The sequence below is a fragment of the Erythrolamprus reginae genome, chromosome 2 (genome assembly GCF_031021105.1).
Source record: "Erythrolamprus reginae isolate rEryReg1 chromosome 2, rEryReg1.hap1, whole genome shotgun sequence".
Taxonomy (NCBI): Eukaryota; Metazoa; Chordata; class Lepidosauria; order Squamata; family Dipsadidae; genus Erythrolamprus; species Erythrolamprus reginae.
Window position 1 is genome coordinate 150,283,617 of NC_091951.1, and position 16,358 is coordinate 150,299,974.

Consider the following 16,358-nt stretch of genomic DNA (forward strand, 5'->3'; position numbering starts at 1 on the left):
ATGGAATACTTGCTTCCTACAGGAAGATATTTCCATCACAGATAGGCAAGTATATAATGATGTAGAATATCTCAACATGAATATATAGCTTGGACAACACGGGTTATCTATTCTGTGCTCTAACTATGAATAGAGTTGCACTTTATTCTTTACTGTAGACAAACATGCATTACAATGAGATTAGCCTTTGCAGGCTAGGGAAGGCATTGCATGAAATGGCAGTTGAAAACCGTGTGAACATAGCTGGGAAAGTCTCGGCTTGTACAGAGGTGCATTCTTCTGAGTCCCAGGGTGGGGTCTCCCACTCTCCCTCTGGCTTTTACTCATTCAGTCATAAACTGGTTTTTCTAGTCCTCCTTTTTTTTATATATAGCAAGTTTTCATCAGTGCTGTTGATTACCTGCACTTTGGGGAGGAGCTTTCCAGATTCCGCTTTTAACAATGTGCACACCGTCTGAACCTTTCCTGTCAAGATCATCTCAACAGGAGCAGAGGCAGAAGCAGCTACAGCACACTCACACTTCCCATCAAGACCCTTCCCAATATCAGCGACAGGGAATTTCCCAGGATAACGCCGAGATGTTCAAAGGGGCGGGAAAAGGCTCACCAAGCGGGAGCTCCCCAAACAAAGGGTCCCCAACCAAGCAGTTCAAGTAAGTGCTGATTCTGTCAATTTTCTCTTCACAGAATTGAATAAGATCTTGTGTTAATACAGTACAACCTAAAGCAGTGTTTCCCAACCTTGGCCACTTGAAGATATTTGGACTTCAACTCCCAGAATTCCCCAGCCAGCATTCGCTGGCTGGGGAATTATGGGAGTTGAAGTCCAAATATCTTCAAGTGGCCAAGGTTGGGAAACACTGACCTAAAGGGAAAACAATTGCTTACATACAATTTTTTTAAATAAAAAACAACCCTTAAATAATGTACAGGCTAAGAATAGAGTCTTCTGTCTATTTGTGCAGCATAACCTCACTGAATTCAGTGGGATTTATTTACGAAGAGGTACACATGGTAAGGTACTCAACAAGATGCTAAGGAAAATAATTTTTCCTGTTTAATAAAAGCAGTCTAGGTTTCTTCTTAGTTGCTTAAATAGATTGCAAGGAACAAGTGAAAGTGTTATTTGCCTAGCAGGATACCTGAAAACTAAAATCTGTTTTTGTCCCTTGTGCAAGTAGGCCAAAGTTGAATGTGAATTCTCTTTCTCTCATATCAGATTTTCCCAATCCAGTATCCATGCTGGATGGGAATTTTAGGACATGTAGTTTAATATGACTGAGGGTGCTGGAAAACTAGACAAATGTATAGCTTTTTTTTTCTTTTCCCCCATAAAGAAACTTGTATATCACTCAAGATCTCTAAAGCAAGGAAATCTTAAAAGAGGGTCTACATAACGATTGTCCCATGTAGTGGAAGAAAATACGCACAATGGACATAACATTAGTTCTATTTTAAAGAGGTTTCCAGACTCCTAATTGTTTGAAATTATATTGATTTGTTGATTGATTTGTTTAATGGTCAGATATTTTTTTTTAAGGATGTGTATATAGACAGCATGGATTTGACATTTCAAACACATGCAGCCTTCTTTTCTTTTTTCCATTTATTTAATTCCTACAAATATTTTCTATTAGATTTGCACTTTGGAAATATAATCCACCTGTTAGGTACCCTCTTTTGGTCATCTGCTAGATTTGGCTGCCTCTTTTTTTGTATAGAAACTAAGAATATCATATTCCAAAAATCATATTGGCAGCTATCCATGGAATGTTGTATTGCCTTTTTCCTGGCATCGCTACAATTTTGAGAAATCTGTAATTCTTTTTGCATCATACTATGGTAACAGAATAAGTACCTGGGTAAGTGGTGGAAATATATTATTAGAAGGGTATTAATTTGTTAATTTCTCACTTTTCCTTTGGGAGCTCAACTCTTCCTATTTCCACCTTGTGGTGTTGGCTGGGCCAAGAGAAAATGAATGAGTCAAAGTCACTTAGGATAGTCAATAGTTGGATATTAGTTCATTGTTTTCTTCTCTACCCAATTGTTCTTTCCATTTTGTCCCAGGTCTGGTCTGGTAAAAGGTGGCAACTTTATTAGGAACTTAATTAGTCTTCAGAAGAAAAGTTCATAAGGCTACAAGTCTATTAAAATAAAATCTGCCAAATTTAATCATCTTTGATCTTAGATAAATGCATAAGTAACATGGAACTTTGTGTCTACTGCTTCTGTATTTAGATAGATAGTGTACTTGAGGCTAAAATGCTGTGCAATATCCAGCCTGCCATTTCATATATAGTACACACAGTTGATAAAGTATATTATAATTACCATTAGAATGATTAATTCTTCTATTTTGAAAGGAAAATAAATATGTGTGTTGCAAAGGAAACAGCCAAAAGCCAGGAAGTGATTCAGCAATAGGTTAAATCCTGGAACAGGTGAAGTTTAATGTAAAAATCTGGTTTTGCTTTATTTTCTGAAATGTTGAGAGAAATGGGTATGCTCAATTTCTTGAGTTCTATTTACTTTTTGAGAAGGAAAAAGATGTTGCTATTAGAAGGCTTATCTGCTGAATTCTCAGATAAAGCTGTGCTCATGAAGACATGATTTATAATGTTGTTTAGTTGTATAGTGGATACAGCTGCAAATACTAACACAGATACCAATTCTCAGATGTCAATTATCACATATATCCATTATCCCTGCTATAGCAGCTTCAGGATTTTGCTGTTGTTGTTCTGTTTATTTTCTTTCTTACTATTTTATACTTTTCAAAATGTATGCCTCCCCTACATTTTTAGATCCCTCTATCTTGTTAAAAGGTGGAATCATTTTGACACAATGGAAGGAGCAGCACTTACAAAAATGATTTTCTTATTATTATGAACATCCTAGACTAGCAACAAAATAGTGTGAGGATTAGAACGTTGCTCAGTTCCATCACCCATGCAATCTTCCAGGAGATTCCATTCCTTATTCTCTCTGCTCCAGTTTTCGATTCCTTCTCCCAACCAACTTAATGTTCAATCCTATATTAGGAGTTCATTCCTAAGATTTTAATGAAGCATAGTGGACCAACACCAGCAGATGACATGGCTCCCCAAATCAACATACGCTGTGGAAACTGGACCTCAAGTACCTTGCAGAGTGAACCTCTCCATTCTTCCTCCATACTCTGGGTCCTTGGTTTCCAAATGAGATGCAAAGGTTTCCACAGGGTGTGTTGATTTGGGGATCCATATCATCTGCTGGTAGTGGTCCACTGTGCTTCATTAAGTCCAGGGTCAACACAGCTGTCTACTGGACAATTTTGGAGCATTCCATACTTTCATCCACATACAAGCTTTATGGGGATGGTGACTAAAATGTTCCAGCAGGACTTGACACCTGCCCACACTGCCAAAAGCACCATAACCTGCTTCAATGACCATAGGATTACTGTCCTTGACTGGCCAGCAAACTCACCTGAGAGAATCTATGGAGCATTGCCAAGAGAAAGAGGAGAGACATGAGACCGAACAGTGCAAAAGAGCTGAAGGTTGCTATCGAAGCATCCTGGTCTTCCATAAGTCTACGGAGAGGGGTGGCATACAAATCTAATTAATAAAATAAATAATAATAAAATAAACACCTCAGCAGTGCCACAGGCTGAGAACTTCCATGCCATGCTGCACTGAGGCAGTAATTGCTGCAAAAGGGGCCCAAATGAAGTGCTGAGTACATATGCATGCTTATACTTTTCAGAGGTCCAATATTGTTCTATGTACAATCCTTGTTTTACTGATCGCATGTAATATTCTAATTTTCTGAGATGGTGGATTTGGGGTTTTCATGATATGTACCCCATAATCATCACAATTATGACAAATCAGATTTGATCTATCTTGCCTTGCATGTTATGAGTATCTCTCATATGTTAAGTTTCACCTTTTAAGTTATATTATTGAAAAAAATGAACGTTTGCACGATATTCTAATTTTTTTGAGTTTCACCTGTATATTGCCTAACCAAGGATTTGCGAATATATTTTTGAGCCTAAGAATATTCTGAGCTAGTGAAAATATAGAAGAAAAGCTTCTATTCAAATGACAACTAAAAAGAGAGAGAATTCAGTAGGTTTTATTCAAAGGTAGCAGAACACAAAAACAATCTTGGTTTCATAGAATCATAGAAGACTGATGGCAGAAAAAGACTTCATGGTCCATCTAGTCTACCCTTATTTCCTGTATTTTTATCTTAGGATGGATATATGTTTATCCCAGGCATGTTTACTTCTCAAATTTTGCAATCACATTTCTTGATTTTTTATGGTATGGTATCAGCTGTATTTTTTGGGTAGTTTATCCAGAGCATTATGAAGAATGTGATTGTTTGCGTGACTTTCTTGAAGCTAATCAGGTAGTTTATCTTGAAGCAAATTGAAGGTGTAATAGTGTTTCTTTACTTTTCTAGATTACACCTCATTTATGCAATAAATATGTAATATGAAATATGTAGCTGAAATAGATGTACAATGTTAGTACTTTGTCAAAACTAAAAGTCTCTCGGCTATGTGAATTCTTGAATGTAAATTATGTGGGACTATTTCATTGCATACTGCTTATGCAGCATTCTTATATATATTTATCTGAGAATTAGCCCTATAGAGCAATAATAGTGAACTTTTTTCCTCTGGTGCCCACACCCATACTTCAATGCCCCCCCACGCCTCACCCCCCCTGCGCAGGTGTGACCCCACTCCCCTATTTCCTGACTTCTTTTGGGCCCCGTAGGCCCTTTTTGTACTCCCCAGGTTTTCTTGGAGTCTGGGGAGGGCGAAACCTCCACCCCCACCCTCGGAGGCCCTCTGGAAACCAAACACTGTTCATATGCTGTCTACGTGAGCCAAAATCAGCTGGCCAACGCACACATGTGTGTTGGAACTGAGCTAGGGCAATGGCTTGCATGCCGGTAGATATGGTTCCCCATGCTACCTGTGGCACACGTGTCATAGGTTCCCATCACAACTATAGGGCATTAACATGGTACTGTTGACTTCTCAGGGGAAAATATACAGTGGATAAAGAAATCCATGGTGATGTTATAAAACCTAGCCATGTGAATTGGAAATGTTTCAAGACTTCCACTGATTTGTAGTATATATATTTGTAATAAACAATGAAAATAATTTGGTTTGCAACCATGGCTGATGTATGCATGTGGGCAAGGGTGTGTGCTTCAATGTGCACAATTACTCCATGGTGAATGCTTTCACTAGGAGAAGGTTCTACCATATTGCTGGAGGAAGCTGTCTTGAACTTACTGACACTATGCCTCTAATCCCCAATCATGTTAATCATACTTGGTTTTGTTTAGTGTACAATGTGAATGCAGTAATTGTGGCTTTTAAATCATTATTTTTTTAATTGCAAAAACAGAATCAATTAAGAAGAAGCGGTCCAGGATTTAGCCTGCAAGGAATAAATAGTAAGATTTCATTCTTTAAAAACGTGTAAAGCATATTCTATTCGAAACCAAAATACAATGTTCAGTCCTCAAGAACAGGAAGGATAAATTTTATCCATTTTTCTTTATGGGCTGTCCTTGAGATGTGGGCTTTCTGATAAAGATCAACAATGTGGCTTTATTTTGATAGTTTTCTCTGGTATTTTCAGTACTCGGGATTCCAAAAAGGTGTAGAATTGTGATATACTACAATGTAAAGTAACACCTCTGCAAATGTAGAATATCTACCATATATTAACCTGGCAATATATTCTTCCTACTTTATATCTACAAAGTCTATAGTTAGATACAGGTGAAACTCATCTTTCTCTCATCTTTCTCTTGGCAATGCCTCATAGATTCTCTATGGGATTCAGGTCAGGCAAGTTTGCTGGCCAATCAAGGACAGTAATCCCACGATCATTGAACCAGGTTTTGGTGCTTTTGGCAGTGTGGGCAAGTGCCAAGTCCTGCGGGAAAATGAAGTCAGCATCCACATAAAGCTTGTATGTGGATGAAAGCATGGTAGATGGCTGTGTTGACCCTGGACTTAATGAAGTACAGTGGAACAACACCAGCAAATGACATGGCTCCCCAAATCAATATAACCTGTGGAAACTTTACACTGGAGCTCAAGCATCTTCAGTGTGTGCCTCTCCATTCTTCCTCCATTCTCTGTGTTGAATATTCATTAACCTGATGTAAATAGTTGTATATTGAATGTTTGAATTTGATTGGTTTAAAAATGACCGGGAAATTTAAGTGACCGTCAGTTACATTTGAGCGGGAAGAAACAAAGTATAAAAGCTGTAAACCGACACTGTTATTCATTCGCGTCTGGAGTAGAGTTATCAGAACAACATTGTGTTCCCGATATATGGAGAAATAAAGTATCTACTGATTCAACAGTCTCAGTTTATTTCACTGGCAACGAAGGAGGTCTTACCTACGTGCCTCCAACATGGAAAACCTACCCGTGGGAAAAGCACCCAACCATTTCGACCCTGAGAAATCTACATCTGACGAATACATGGGAAAATTCAAAGTCTTCCTTGAGGCAGCAGGTATGAAAAACTTCACTCTTGGTCCTTGGTTTCCAAATGAGATGCAAAGGTTTCCACAGTCTGTGTTAATTTGGCGAGCCATGTAAAAAGTAACAAAAAAATGTCTTCCAACATATTAAAAACAAGAAAAAAGTCAAGGAAACAATTAGTCCATTGCAGGGAGAAAGTGGCAAGAAGTTGACAAAGAACAGAGAGAAAGCAGAGCTATTTAATTCAATTTTTGCCTCTGTCTTTATACAAAGGGAAAAAAACAGTCCAACCTATCAAAAACAACATTTAAAAAATATATCAGGAACACAAGTTAAAATAGGGAAGAAAATGGTAAAGGAACACCTTTCTACCCTAGACGAGATCAAATCAGCATGATTTCACTCCAAAGTTCTGAAGGAACTGGCAGATGAGATCTCAGAACCATTGAACTATATCTTTCAAAGATTCTGGAGGACCAGGGAACTGCCAGAGGACTGGAAAAGAGCTGATGTACTTCCCATCTTCAAAAAAGGGGGAAAAACAGATCCAGGAAACTACAGACCTATCACCCTGACCTCAACACCAGGAAAGATTTTGGAAAAGATAATCAAACAAAATAATAACCAAAAACCAACATGGGTTTGTCAAAAACAGATCATGCCCGACTAATCTCACTGCATTCTTTGACAACATGAAAAAATTAGTGGACCAAAGGAATGCTGTAAATTTAATTTACTTGGACTTTAGTAAGGCATTTGATAAGTAGACTATAACCTACTACTAGATAAAGTTGAAAAATGTGGGTTAGACAGCAACACCACCAGATGGATTCAAAACTGTCTAACCAACCGCACTCAATGTGTAGTGCTCAACGGAACTACATCTACATGGAGGGATGTATGCAGTGGAGTACCCCAAGGCTCTGTTTTAGAAACATAGAAGACTGACGGCAGAAAAAGACCTCATGGTCCATCTAGTCTGCCCTTATACTATTTCCTGTATTTTATCTTACAATGGATATATGTTTATCCCAGGCATGTTTAAATTCAGTTACTGTGGAATTTTGTTCCAAGGATCTACTACTCTTTCAGTAAAATAATATTTTCTCATGTTGCTTTTGTACTCAGTACTCTTCAATATCTTCATCAATGACTTGGACAAAGGGATAGATCAAGAACTCATCAAATTTGCAGATGACACCAAACTGGCAGGAATAGTCAACTCTTCAAAAGATAGGCTCAAGATACAGAAGGATCTTGATAGACTTGAACATTGGGAGACTATCAAACAAAATGAAATTCAATGGTGAAAAAAGTAAGGTTCTACATTTAGGCAACAAAAACAAAACGCACAGGTACAGTATATGTGGTACCTTGCTCAACAGTAGTAACTGTGAGAAGAATCTTTCAGTTCTCATGAACAACCATTTAAATATGAGCCAGAAGTGTGCAGCAGCTGCCCAAAAAGTCCAACACAGTTCTAGGCTGCATTAACAGAAGGATAGAATCAAGATCATGTGAAGTGTTAATAGCATTTTATAATGCCATGGTAAGGTCACGCTTGGAATACTGTATTCAATTTTGGTCACCATGATGTAAAAAGGATGTTGAGATTCTAGAAAGAGTGCAGAGAAGTGCAACAAAGATGATTAGGGGACTGGAGGTTAAAACATATGAAAAACGGTTGCAGGAACTAGTGGGCATGTCTAGTTTAATGAAAATAAAAACTAGGGGAGACATGATAGCAGTGTTCCACTATCTCAGGGGTTGCCACAAAGAAGAGGGAGTCAGGCTATTCTCCTGAGGGTAGGACAAGAAGCAATGGGTGGAAACTAATCAAGGAGAGAAGCAACTTAGAACTAAGGGAAAAATTCCTGGCAGTTAGAACAATTGATCAGTGGAACGTCTTGCCTCCAGAAGTTGTGAATGCTCCAAACTGGAAGTTTTTAAGAAGATGTTGGATAACCATCTGTCTGAAGTAGTTTAGCGTCTCCTGCCCAAGCAGGGGGTTGGACTAGAAGACCTCCAAGGTCCCTTCCAACTCTGTTTTTGTTTTTATTATTATAAGATGGGCTTCTGATTCAGTACCTGAAGAATAAGCTGGATCTTCAAGGCTTTTTAAAAGGCAGGCAGGGGGAAATACTGTTCTGAATAGTGGCAGAAAAAGCACATCAGCTTGTCCAACAAGATAGAACTGTACTTGAATGATGGAACCTGAAGGTGGTCAACTCAATCAGGCCTTATTGGATAAGCAGAAGAAATAGGAGACCCAAGAACTTTTTTTAAGTGGGAACCAGCACCTTGAATTGGAAGCCCATTGGCAGTTAACACTGCTTGTATAGTAGTGGTGTGTCCAAAGCCACTCATGCTGCTGCATTCTAGCTATAGTATGAGTTGTGTTGAAAGACAGCCTCGGGTAGAGGACATCCCAGTGGTCCAAAGACAAAAAATGGGGGGCTGCCTCTAACATCTCTTAGCCTCTCTTTAATCTAAAAACATCTTTTCCTAGGATCAAGGTAAGGATGATCTCAGGAGACCCTGCTCCTTTAAGATTTTGCCCTTTGCCCTGTGAAATAATATTTTGGCTTTGAATCTACGTATAGATGCACCTTATGTCAAGCAACTATGCTATATCATGTTTTATGAGTTCTAATCTTTTATGTTCCTGAGATCAGATTTGTTTTAGGAAACTTATTAAGCTCCTCCATACACCATCTGATGCGTGAAACATCCTCAATATGCTTTATTTCAATAGTGTTTTACAGTATTACCACCCTTAAATCACACACACACACACACACATACACACACACACAGCTCAGCTTTCATTCAGTAGTTGAGTGTGGAGAATGGCAGCCTAGCCTGAGATTTTATTTATTTATTTATTTATTTATTTTGTCCAATACACAATGAGAGTTTTAGTGGGTGTATATATATATACACATAGTAAAATACATGATGAAGGTTATAGAGGAGATACTCATAGTAAAATATATCTATGAAAGAATAGAAAAGAAGATATAGGAATAGAACATATCAATGAAAGAATAGAAGAGATATAGGAATAGAAGAAAGGTATAGGAGATATAGGAGAGCAATAGGACAGGGGACGGAAGGCACTCTAGTGCACTTGTACTCGCCCCTTACTGACCTCTTAGGAATCTGGATAGGTCAACCATAGATAATCTAAGGGTAAAGTGTTGGGGGTTTGGGGATGACACTATGGAGTCCGGTAATGAGTTCCATGCTTCGACAACTCGGTTACTGAAGTCATATTTTTTACAGTCAAGTTTGGAGCGGTTAATATTAAGTTTAAGTCTGTTGTGTACTCTTGTGTTGTTGTGGTTGAAGCTAAAGTAGTCGCCGACAGGCAGGACGTTGCAGCATATGATCTTGTGAGCAATACTTAGATCTTCTCAGCTAATCAGCATTCAGTTTCTCTGTTCAAACTTGCCACAGTTTACACTGGCCCTGTTTCTAGAACTTTGTCAATTCAGAAACAGCACAAAGGAAGCAAAGGTGTATAAAGGGGGGGGGGTTTCCAAGCATCCTCCCCCATATGCACAGTCCATGAATTTGTCTTCATGAATTTCATTGTGTTCCTCTATTTCAGTAATGGTGAATTTTTTTCTTCTTGCGTGGCAAAAATGGAAATGTGCACGCATGCCACCTCACAAACCCCCATGCACACCACACTGTACATGTATGCATCCTCTGTGCATGTGCCCCCTGGGCCATTTTTCATCCCCAGGCTTCCCTGAACCCTCCGGAGTACAAGAAGTGACCCAACAGGTGAACTGGAAGTTCAGAAAAAGGGACTTCCAGTTTGCCCATTGGGCTGTTTTTTGCAATCCAGAGATTTCAGGGAAGCCTCCTGAAGCCTGGGGAGTCTTCGAAGAGGGGCAGCATACAACTCTAATAAATTATTATTATGATTATTAAATAGTCTTCTACAAGGCTGAAAATAAGCTGGCCATTGCACACATGCACACTGGAGTTGACATAGGGCAACTCAGATATGGCTCTGTGTGCCACCTGTGGCACGCATAGCATAGGTTCACCATCACAGCTCTATTACCTTGCAAAGCCATTCACTAAAGTAGTCAGCTATGTGGGAGATGGAACAGGTAAACAGGAGAATCTAAGCATGGCTATTTGGTTCATGATAACCGTAGTGATTGACAAACTGCATTTTTGCTACAAATCTTTCAACCGTGCCACCATGACTGCTAACTTTCAGCTGTGTATCTGCACTTGGCAGGAGAAACATGAGCTGGATGTCAGGGACCACAGTGGGTAGTCTGTCCATATATCTAGATCAGGGGTCCCTAAACATGGCCACTTTAAGACTTGTGGACTTCAACTCCCAGAATTCTCCAGCCAGAGAATTCTGGGAGTTGACGTCCACAAGTCTTAAAGTGGCCAAGTTTGGGGGACCCTGATCTAGATGAATACATGTTCAGCCATAACAGAATCAGAGGGAGGATGAAAAATATTTCATTTTTAGGGTGTTTTTTTAAAAAAGCATCATATTATAATTTTGCAGAATCTACAACAGCTTTGCAACTGGAGATATGGGATTGTCTTGGGGCACGGTATTTCAAACCACCCATAATAGTTGCCAACTAGTCAGTGAAGGGCTACCAAAATTTTTACTACCACACTGTGGGCATGGCTTATGCATTTTCTTTCAACATCTTTCAGTGCAAATTGGGTGCTCTGGGGTGGAGCTCCATTTTCGCTACCCCACTGTATTCCCCCTCCCCGTCCAGGCAGCAGCCCACCCTATTGGCTGAGGAATTCTGGGAGTTGAAGTCCAGATATCTTCAAGTTGCCAAGGTTGGGAATCACTGCCCTACAGCATGTGATATGGCATGCTATTCAATCAGAAATATTGCAGAAACATTTGGATGATGGGCAGCATCCTGATGTCATCAACTATTGCCAGTTAAATCCGGTGGCTTGCAAAAACAGGTAGACTAGCCAAAATAAATGAGTTAGTAATGGAATGTTACTAAATGCTAGACACTATCACTGTCATTCCTGGCCATCTTAAAAGAAGCACTTAGAACATGTCAACCCTGGGCATTTAGAGAGAACTTTTGCTGATGAGGAAAAGCCAAAGTCCAGAGAACCTACAAAAAGATATTGACAAAATTGAACGGGTCCAAAGATGGGCTACAAGAATGGTGGAAGGTCTTAAGCATAAAACGTATCAGGAAAGACTTAATGAACTCAATCTGTATAGTCTGGAGGACAGAAGGAAAAGGGGGGACATGATCGAAACATTTAACTATGTCAAAGGGTTAAATAAGGTCCAGGAGGGAAGTGTTTTTAATAGGAAAGTGAACACAAGAACAAGGGGGCACAATCTCAGGTTAGTTGGGGAAAAGATCAAAAGCAACATGAGAAAATATTATTTTACTGAAAGAGTAGTAGATCCTTGGAACAAACTTCCAGCAGACATGGTTGGTAAATCCACAGTAACTGAATTTAAACATGCCTGGGATAAACATACAGTATATCCATCCTAAGATAAAATACAAAAAATAGTATAAGGGCAGACTAGATGGACCATGAGGTCTTTTTCTGCTGTCAATCTTCTATGTTTCTATGTATCTGTGTGAACACAAATTGTTCTCTCCCCTTTAATGCCTGTATGGGTTTCTTTTCTTTAAAAAAGGTGGGTCAACATAACACCTTGAGTCACAATGTTATGGTTTCTTACACTCCATTCACAACAAGAGTGTGAACAATCGTCTTGAAACTCTGCCTTTCCTTTGGTCGGTCTCCATAGAAAGGGACTTCACGAAAGCAAACACATTGATAGGTTTGTCTCAACATGCCTGAGAAGCAATGTAGAATGAGTCATATTCCTCCTAGTTTGGCAGGAAATAACACTGGAATTCTGGGTGGTGCTCAAGTATTTGCTACCATGCCTCCTCCTCATTCCTGGGAGGGGAAGGCTATGAGGCTGAGCCAGGAGACAAGTAGATTGTGCAACTGACAGAAAAGAATGACAAACTAGTTTCTATTTCCAGGCTGCGGGGGCCAATGTCCTCTGAGGAGTTGGGTGGGAGAAAATAAATCATTGCACAGGTGTATAGTTTTTTCCCCAGCTACAGTGTTCCTGTTGTTAAATAAGTGCAAACAAGTTGACATTAGATACAAGAAATTAGAGTAATTGAAGAAGCAGGGGCAACCTTATGCTCTGGAACTCCAAAGGGTGGAACTGGAACCAGTTTGGCAGTAATTATAGGGTGCTAAATTTCAAGTTAAACAGTAGGAGAAAGTTTGAAATGTTAATTCTTTTCCAGTTTCCACAGTATAAACCAATCTGCTTTAGGCGGTAAGAATAGGAGCTGGCCTCTTTTGCCTGACACATTTTGAGCTATGGCTGGGAAGCTATTTTTCAGCAATGCTATTGCTGCATTCTACATCTGAATTTATTTATTTATTTATTAGATTTGTATGCCGCCCCTTTCCGTGGACTCGGGGCGGCTCACAACACAATAAAACAGTTCATGAAAAATCTAATAATTTACAATTTAAAATATTAAAAAACCCATTATTAAGCAAACATACATACAAGCATACCATATACAAATTGAATTGGATAGGCCCGGGGGAGATATCTCAGTTCCCCCATGCCTGACAACAAAGGTGGGTTTTAAGGAGTTTACGAAAGGCAAGGAGGATAGGGGCAGTTCTAATCTCTGGGGGGACTTGTTCCAGAGAGTCGGGGCCGCCACAGAGAAGGCTTTTCCCCTGGGGCTCGCCAACCAACATTGTTTAGTTGACGGGACCCGGAGAAGGCCCACTCTGTGGAATTTGGTATCGAATAGGAGTTGGCGTTCTATGCCTCATCCCCCCCAAAATATTCCAACATTATAGCTATCTCTGTGTAACATGCTAAAGCATACTGCTTTATGTGCTGTCCAAACTTGCAGTCCTAACTTGTCGTAATCACAGCCTAGAATCATATAGTTTATAGCAGTTGGCAAATTTAAGGTGGGTGGACTTCAACTACCAGAATTCCTCATCCAGCTTGGGAATATCCACCCATCTTAAGCTTGCCAACATTGAGAAAACACTTAGAGTATGTTTATTTTCCTTGACTGTGCTCTCAAAACTGCAATACCAGAAATTATCCCATCTTTTCATCCTCTAGAAACAGGGTCAGGTAGCAAGAACGTAACAAATCTGCTCCTATGGTACACGTAGGTCAAGTTGAATGATTACCTGCTTGGGTCTTTTTGAGAATATTCTGAGAAGAGTAAAAAAGAAAGAAAAGTGGGAGACTACCCGAGAAAGAATGACATTGTTTATTCATGTATGGGCCTGTCCTGCAAACATAGTTTATGTGTCTATGATAATATGATGTTCCTGAAACATAAAAGCTTCCTTTGAAGAACAACATCTAGACCGAATAAAATTAATTAAACAACGTTTTGTTGCAGTATCAACCAATTTTTCTGGAAGGGCTGGTTCATTTCCCTACATATTGCCAACACTATTATTTTCACATGATTATGTATCAATATCTCTCCTTTCTTTGGAGGATCAGCACACACTTTTCATTCCACAATATTAATTTATTCTAGGAATTGCTGCTGCTCCAGTAATGCATGGTTAACAAATGAGAGGGCTTAAATTGGATTTTAACTTGAAAGACCAGTCAACACTTTAGTTGTAATGCCATGAAACTCTTTGTGAAGCTCTTAAAGGTTTTGAGTTCTAACCAGAGGTGGGATTCACATAATTTACCTATTGGTTTACCCAGCATGGAAAATGAGAGCGCCCACGCCCTTTCCACTGTACACGCAGCCTTCCGTGCATGCCCTTTGCTCGCGAGTGCAGCTCGCACACATCCACGCGGTTTCAAAGCGTGCCTAAACAGGACAGAGCTAGAGCTCTGTTATCGGCTGTAGGAGCCTTCAGGAAAGACTGTAGAAGAAATGGGCCGAGGTGTGGGAGTCCTGGCTGAAACTTTCCAAAGCTGAAGAAGTTCCTGAAGACCTCTGACAGCAAAAAGGAAGCTGGGGGTGAGCACAGCTTAGAACTACGTCGCCGAAAACACGATCTAAGTATTGCCCACAAGATCATATGCTGCAACGTTCTACCTGCCAATGACTACTTCAGCCTCAATCGCAACAACACAAGAGCACGCAACAGATTCAAACTTAATATTAACCGCTCCAAATTTGACTGTAAAAAATATGACTTCAGCAACCGAGTTGTCGAAGCGTGGAACTCATTACCTGACTCAGTAGTGTCAACCCATAACCCCCAACATTTTTCCCTTCAACTATCCACGATTGACCTCTCCAGGTTCCCTAGAGGTCAGTAAGGGGCGTGCACAAGTGCACCAGTGTGCCTTCCGTCCCCTGTCCAATTGTCTCTCCTTATCTCATTTATCTTTTCTTCCTTTCAAATATGTTCACCTATACAGTGTTCCCTCGATTTTCGCAGGTTCGAATTTCGCGAAAAGTCTATACCACGTTTTTTCAAAAATATTAATTAAAAAATACTTTGCGTTTTTTTCCCCTATACCATGGTTTTTCCCATCTGATGACATCATATGTCATCGCCAAACTTTTGTCCACCTTTAATAAATATTTTTTTAAATAAACTTTAATAAATAAACATGGTGAGTAATAATGGTTGCTAAGGGAATGGGAAATTGTAATTTAGGGGTTTAAAGTGTTAAGGGAAGGCTTGTGATACTGTTCATAGCCAAAAATAGTGTATTTACTTCCGCATCTCTACTTTGCGGAAATTCGACTTTCGCGGGCAGTCTTGGAACGCATCCCCCATGAAAATCGAGGGAACACTGTACTTTTATATCTTTTCTTCTATTCTTTTCTTTATTTATATTATTACATATCTATTCTCTTCAATGTGTATTATGTATTGGACAAAATAAATAAATAAAAATAAATAAAACACAAGTGAACTTCTTGTTGGCTCATTGGGCCATTTTCCCTCTCCCCAGGCTTTAGGAGACTTTCCTGAAGTCTGAGGAGAGCAAAAATGGCTGAAAAGAAGGCCGAAAGCCAGCTGGCGAGCGTGCACATGAATGCTGGATCTGACATAGGGCAACGTCTCACGTGCCCTCAGATGTGGCTAAGTGTGCCAGCTGTGGCACTTGTTCCATAGGTTCGCCATCCCTATATTATTGTAACTGCCATCTTAAGGTTCTTTGATCACATAAAGCCCAGTTTCTTATACTTTGTTTCCTTTTTTATTATTATGCTCTTTATGTTGCAATTAGGAAGCTGTTCTTTTCATATGGTTACGTAAAGCTTTTGTAGAATGCTTGATTCTACAATTGGTTTAAACACATCTGGCGTATGATATTTTACAACTGAAGGTGACAATGGGCAACCTTAACATTGATATTAATATTTATTGGTTGATATAAAGTGGCTTTGTTTTATCTTATTCTAGTTGAGAATTTGTACTATGTGCCTCTGGTGTTTAATAAGCGTTAAAATTTGATGGAAAAATGAAGTGATAATTAAAATATGGGACTTAATGGTCAGTGAGTCCAGAGTTTTTTATTTTCTTTATCAGGGCTGTCAAACTCGCGGCCTGTGGGCCACATGCATCATGCGCAGGCCACACGCGCTCCGCAAAGGGGGGGAAATCATGAAATGTCACATGACGGCAACATGACACTGCGAGTTTGCACCCATGCTGTAACTCATCATTTGACAAGCAACAGAAGATTCTAATTTGAAAGTTATTCAATTAAAGATTTTGGAAGGGGAGGTATCTAAAGGTTTTCTTTGAATTATGTGCATATTAAGGACATAGGAGTGCTAATCATTCT

General features: G+C 39.5%; 1 protein-coding gene across 1 annotated transcript in view; it reads left to right on the top strand.

The window, feature by feature from the left end:
* Positions 1-437: 437 nt before the first annotated feature.
* Positions 438-16,358, top strand: part of EVPL (envoplakin) — a 61,317-nt gene continuing 45,396 nt past the window's right edge. The window contains exon 1 of the mRNA XM_070739866.1: positions 438-653. Within this exon, the coding sequence (XP_070595967.1) occupies positions 442-653 (212 nt within the window). The 5' untranslated portion in view covers positions 438-441. The remainder of the gene's footprint in view (positions 654-16,358) is intronic.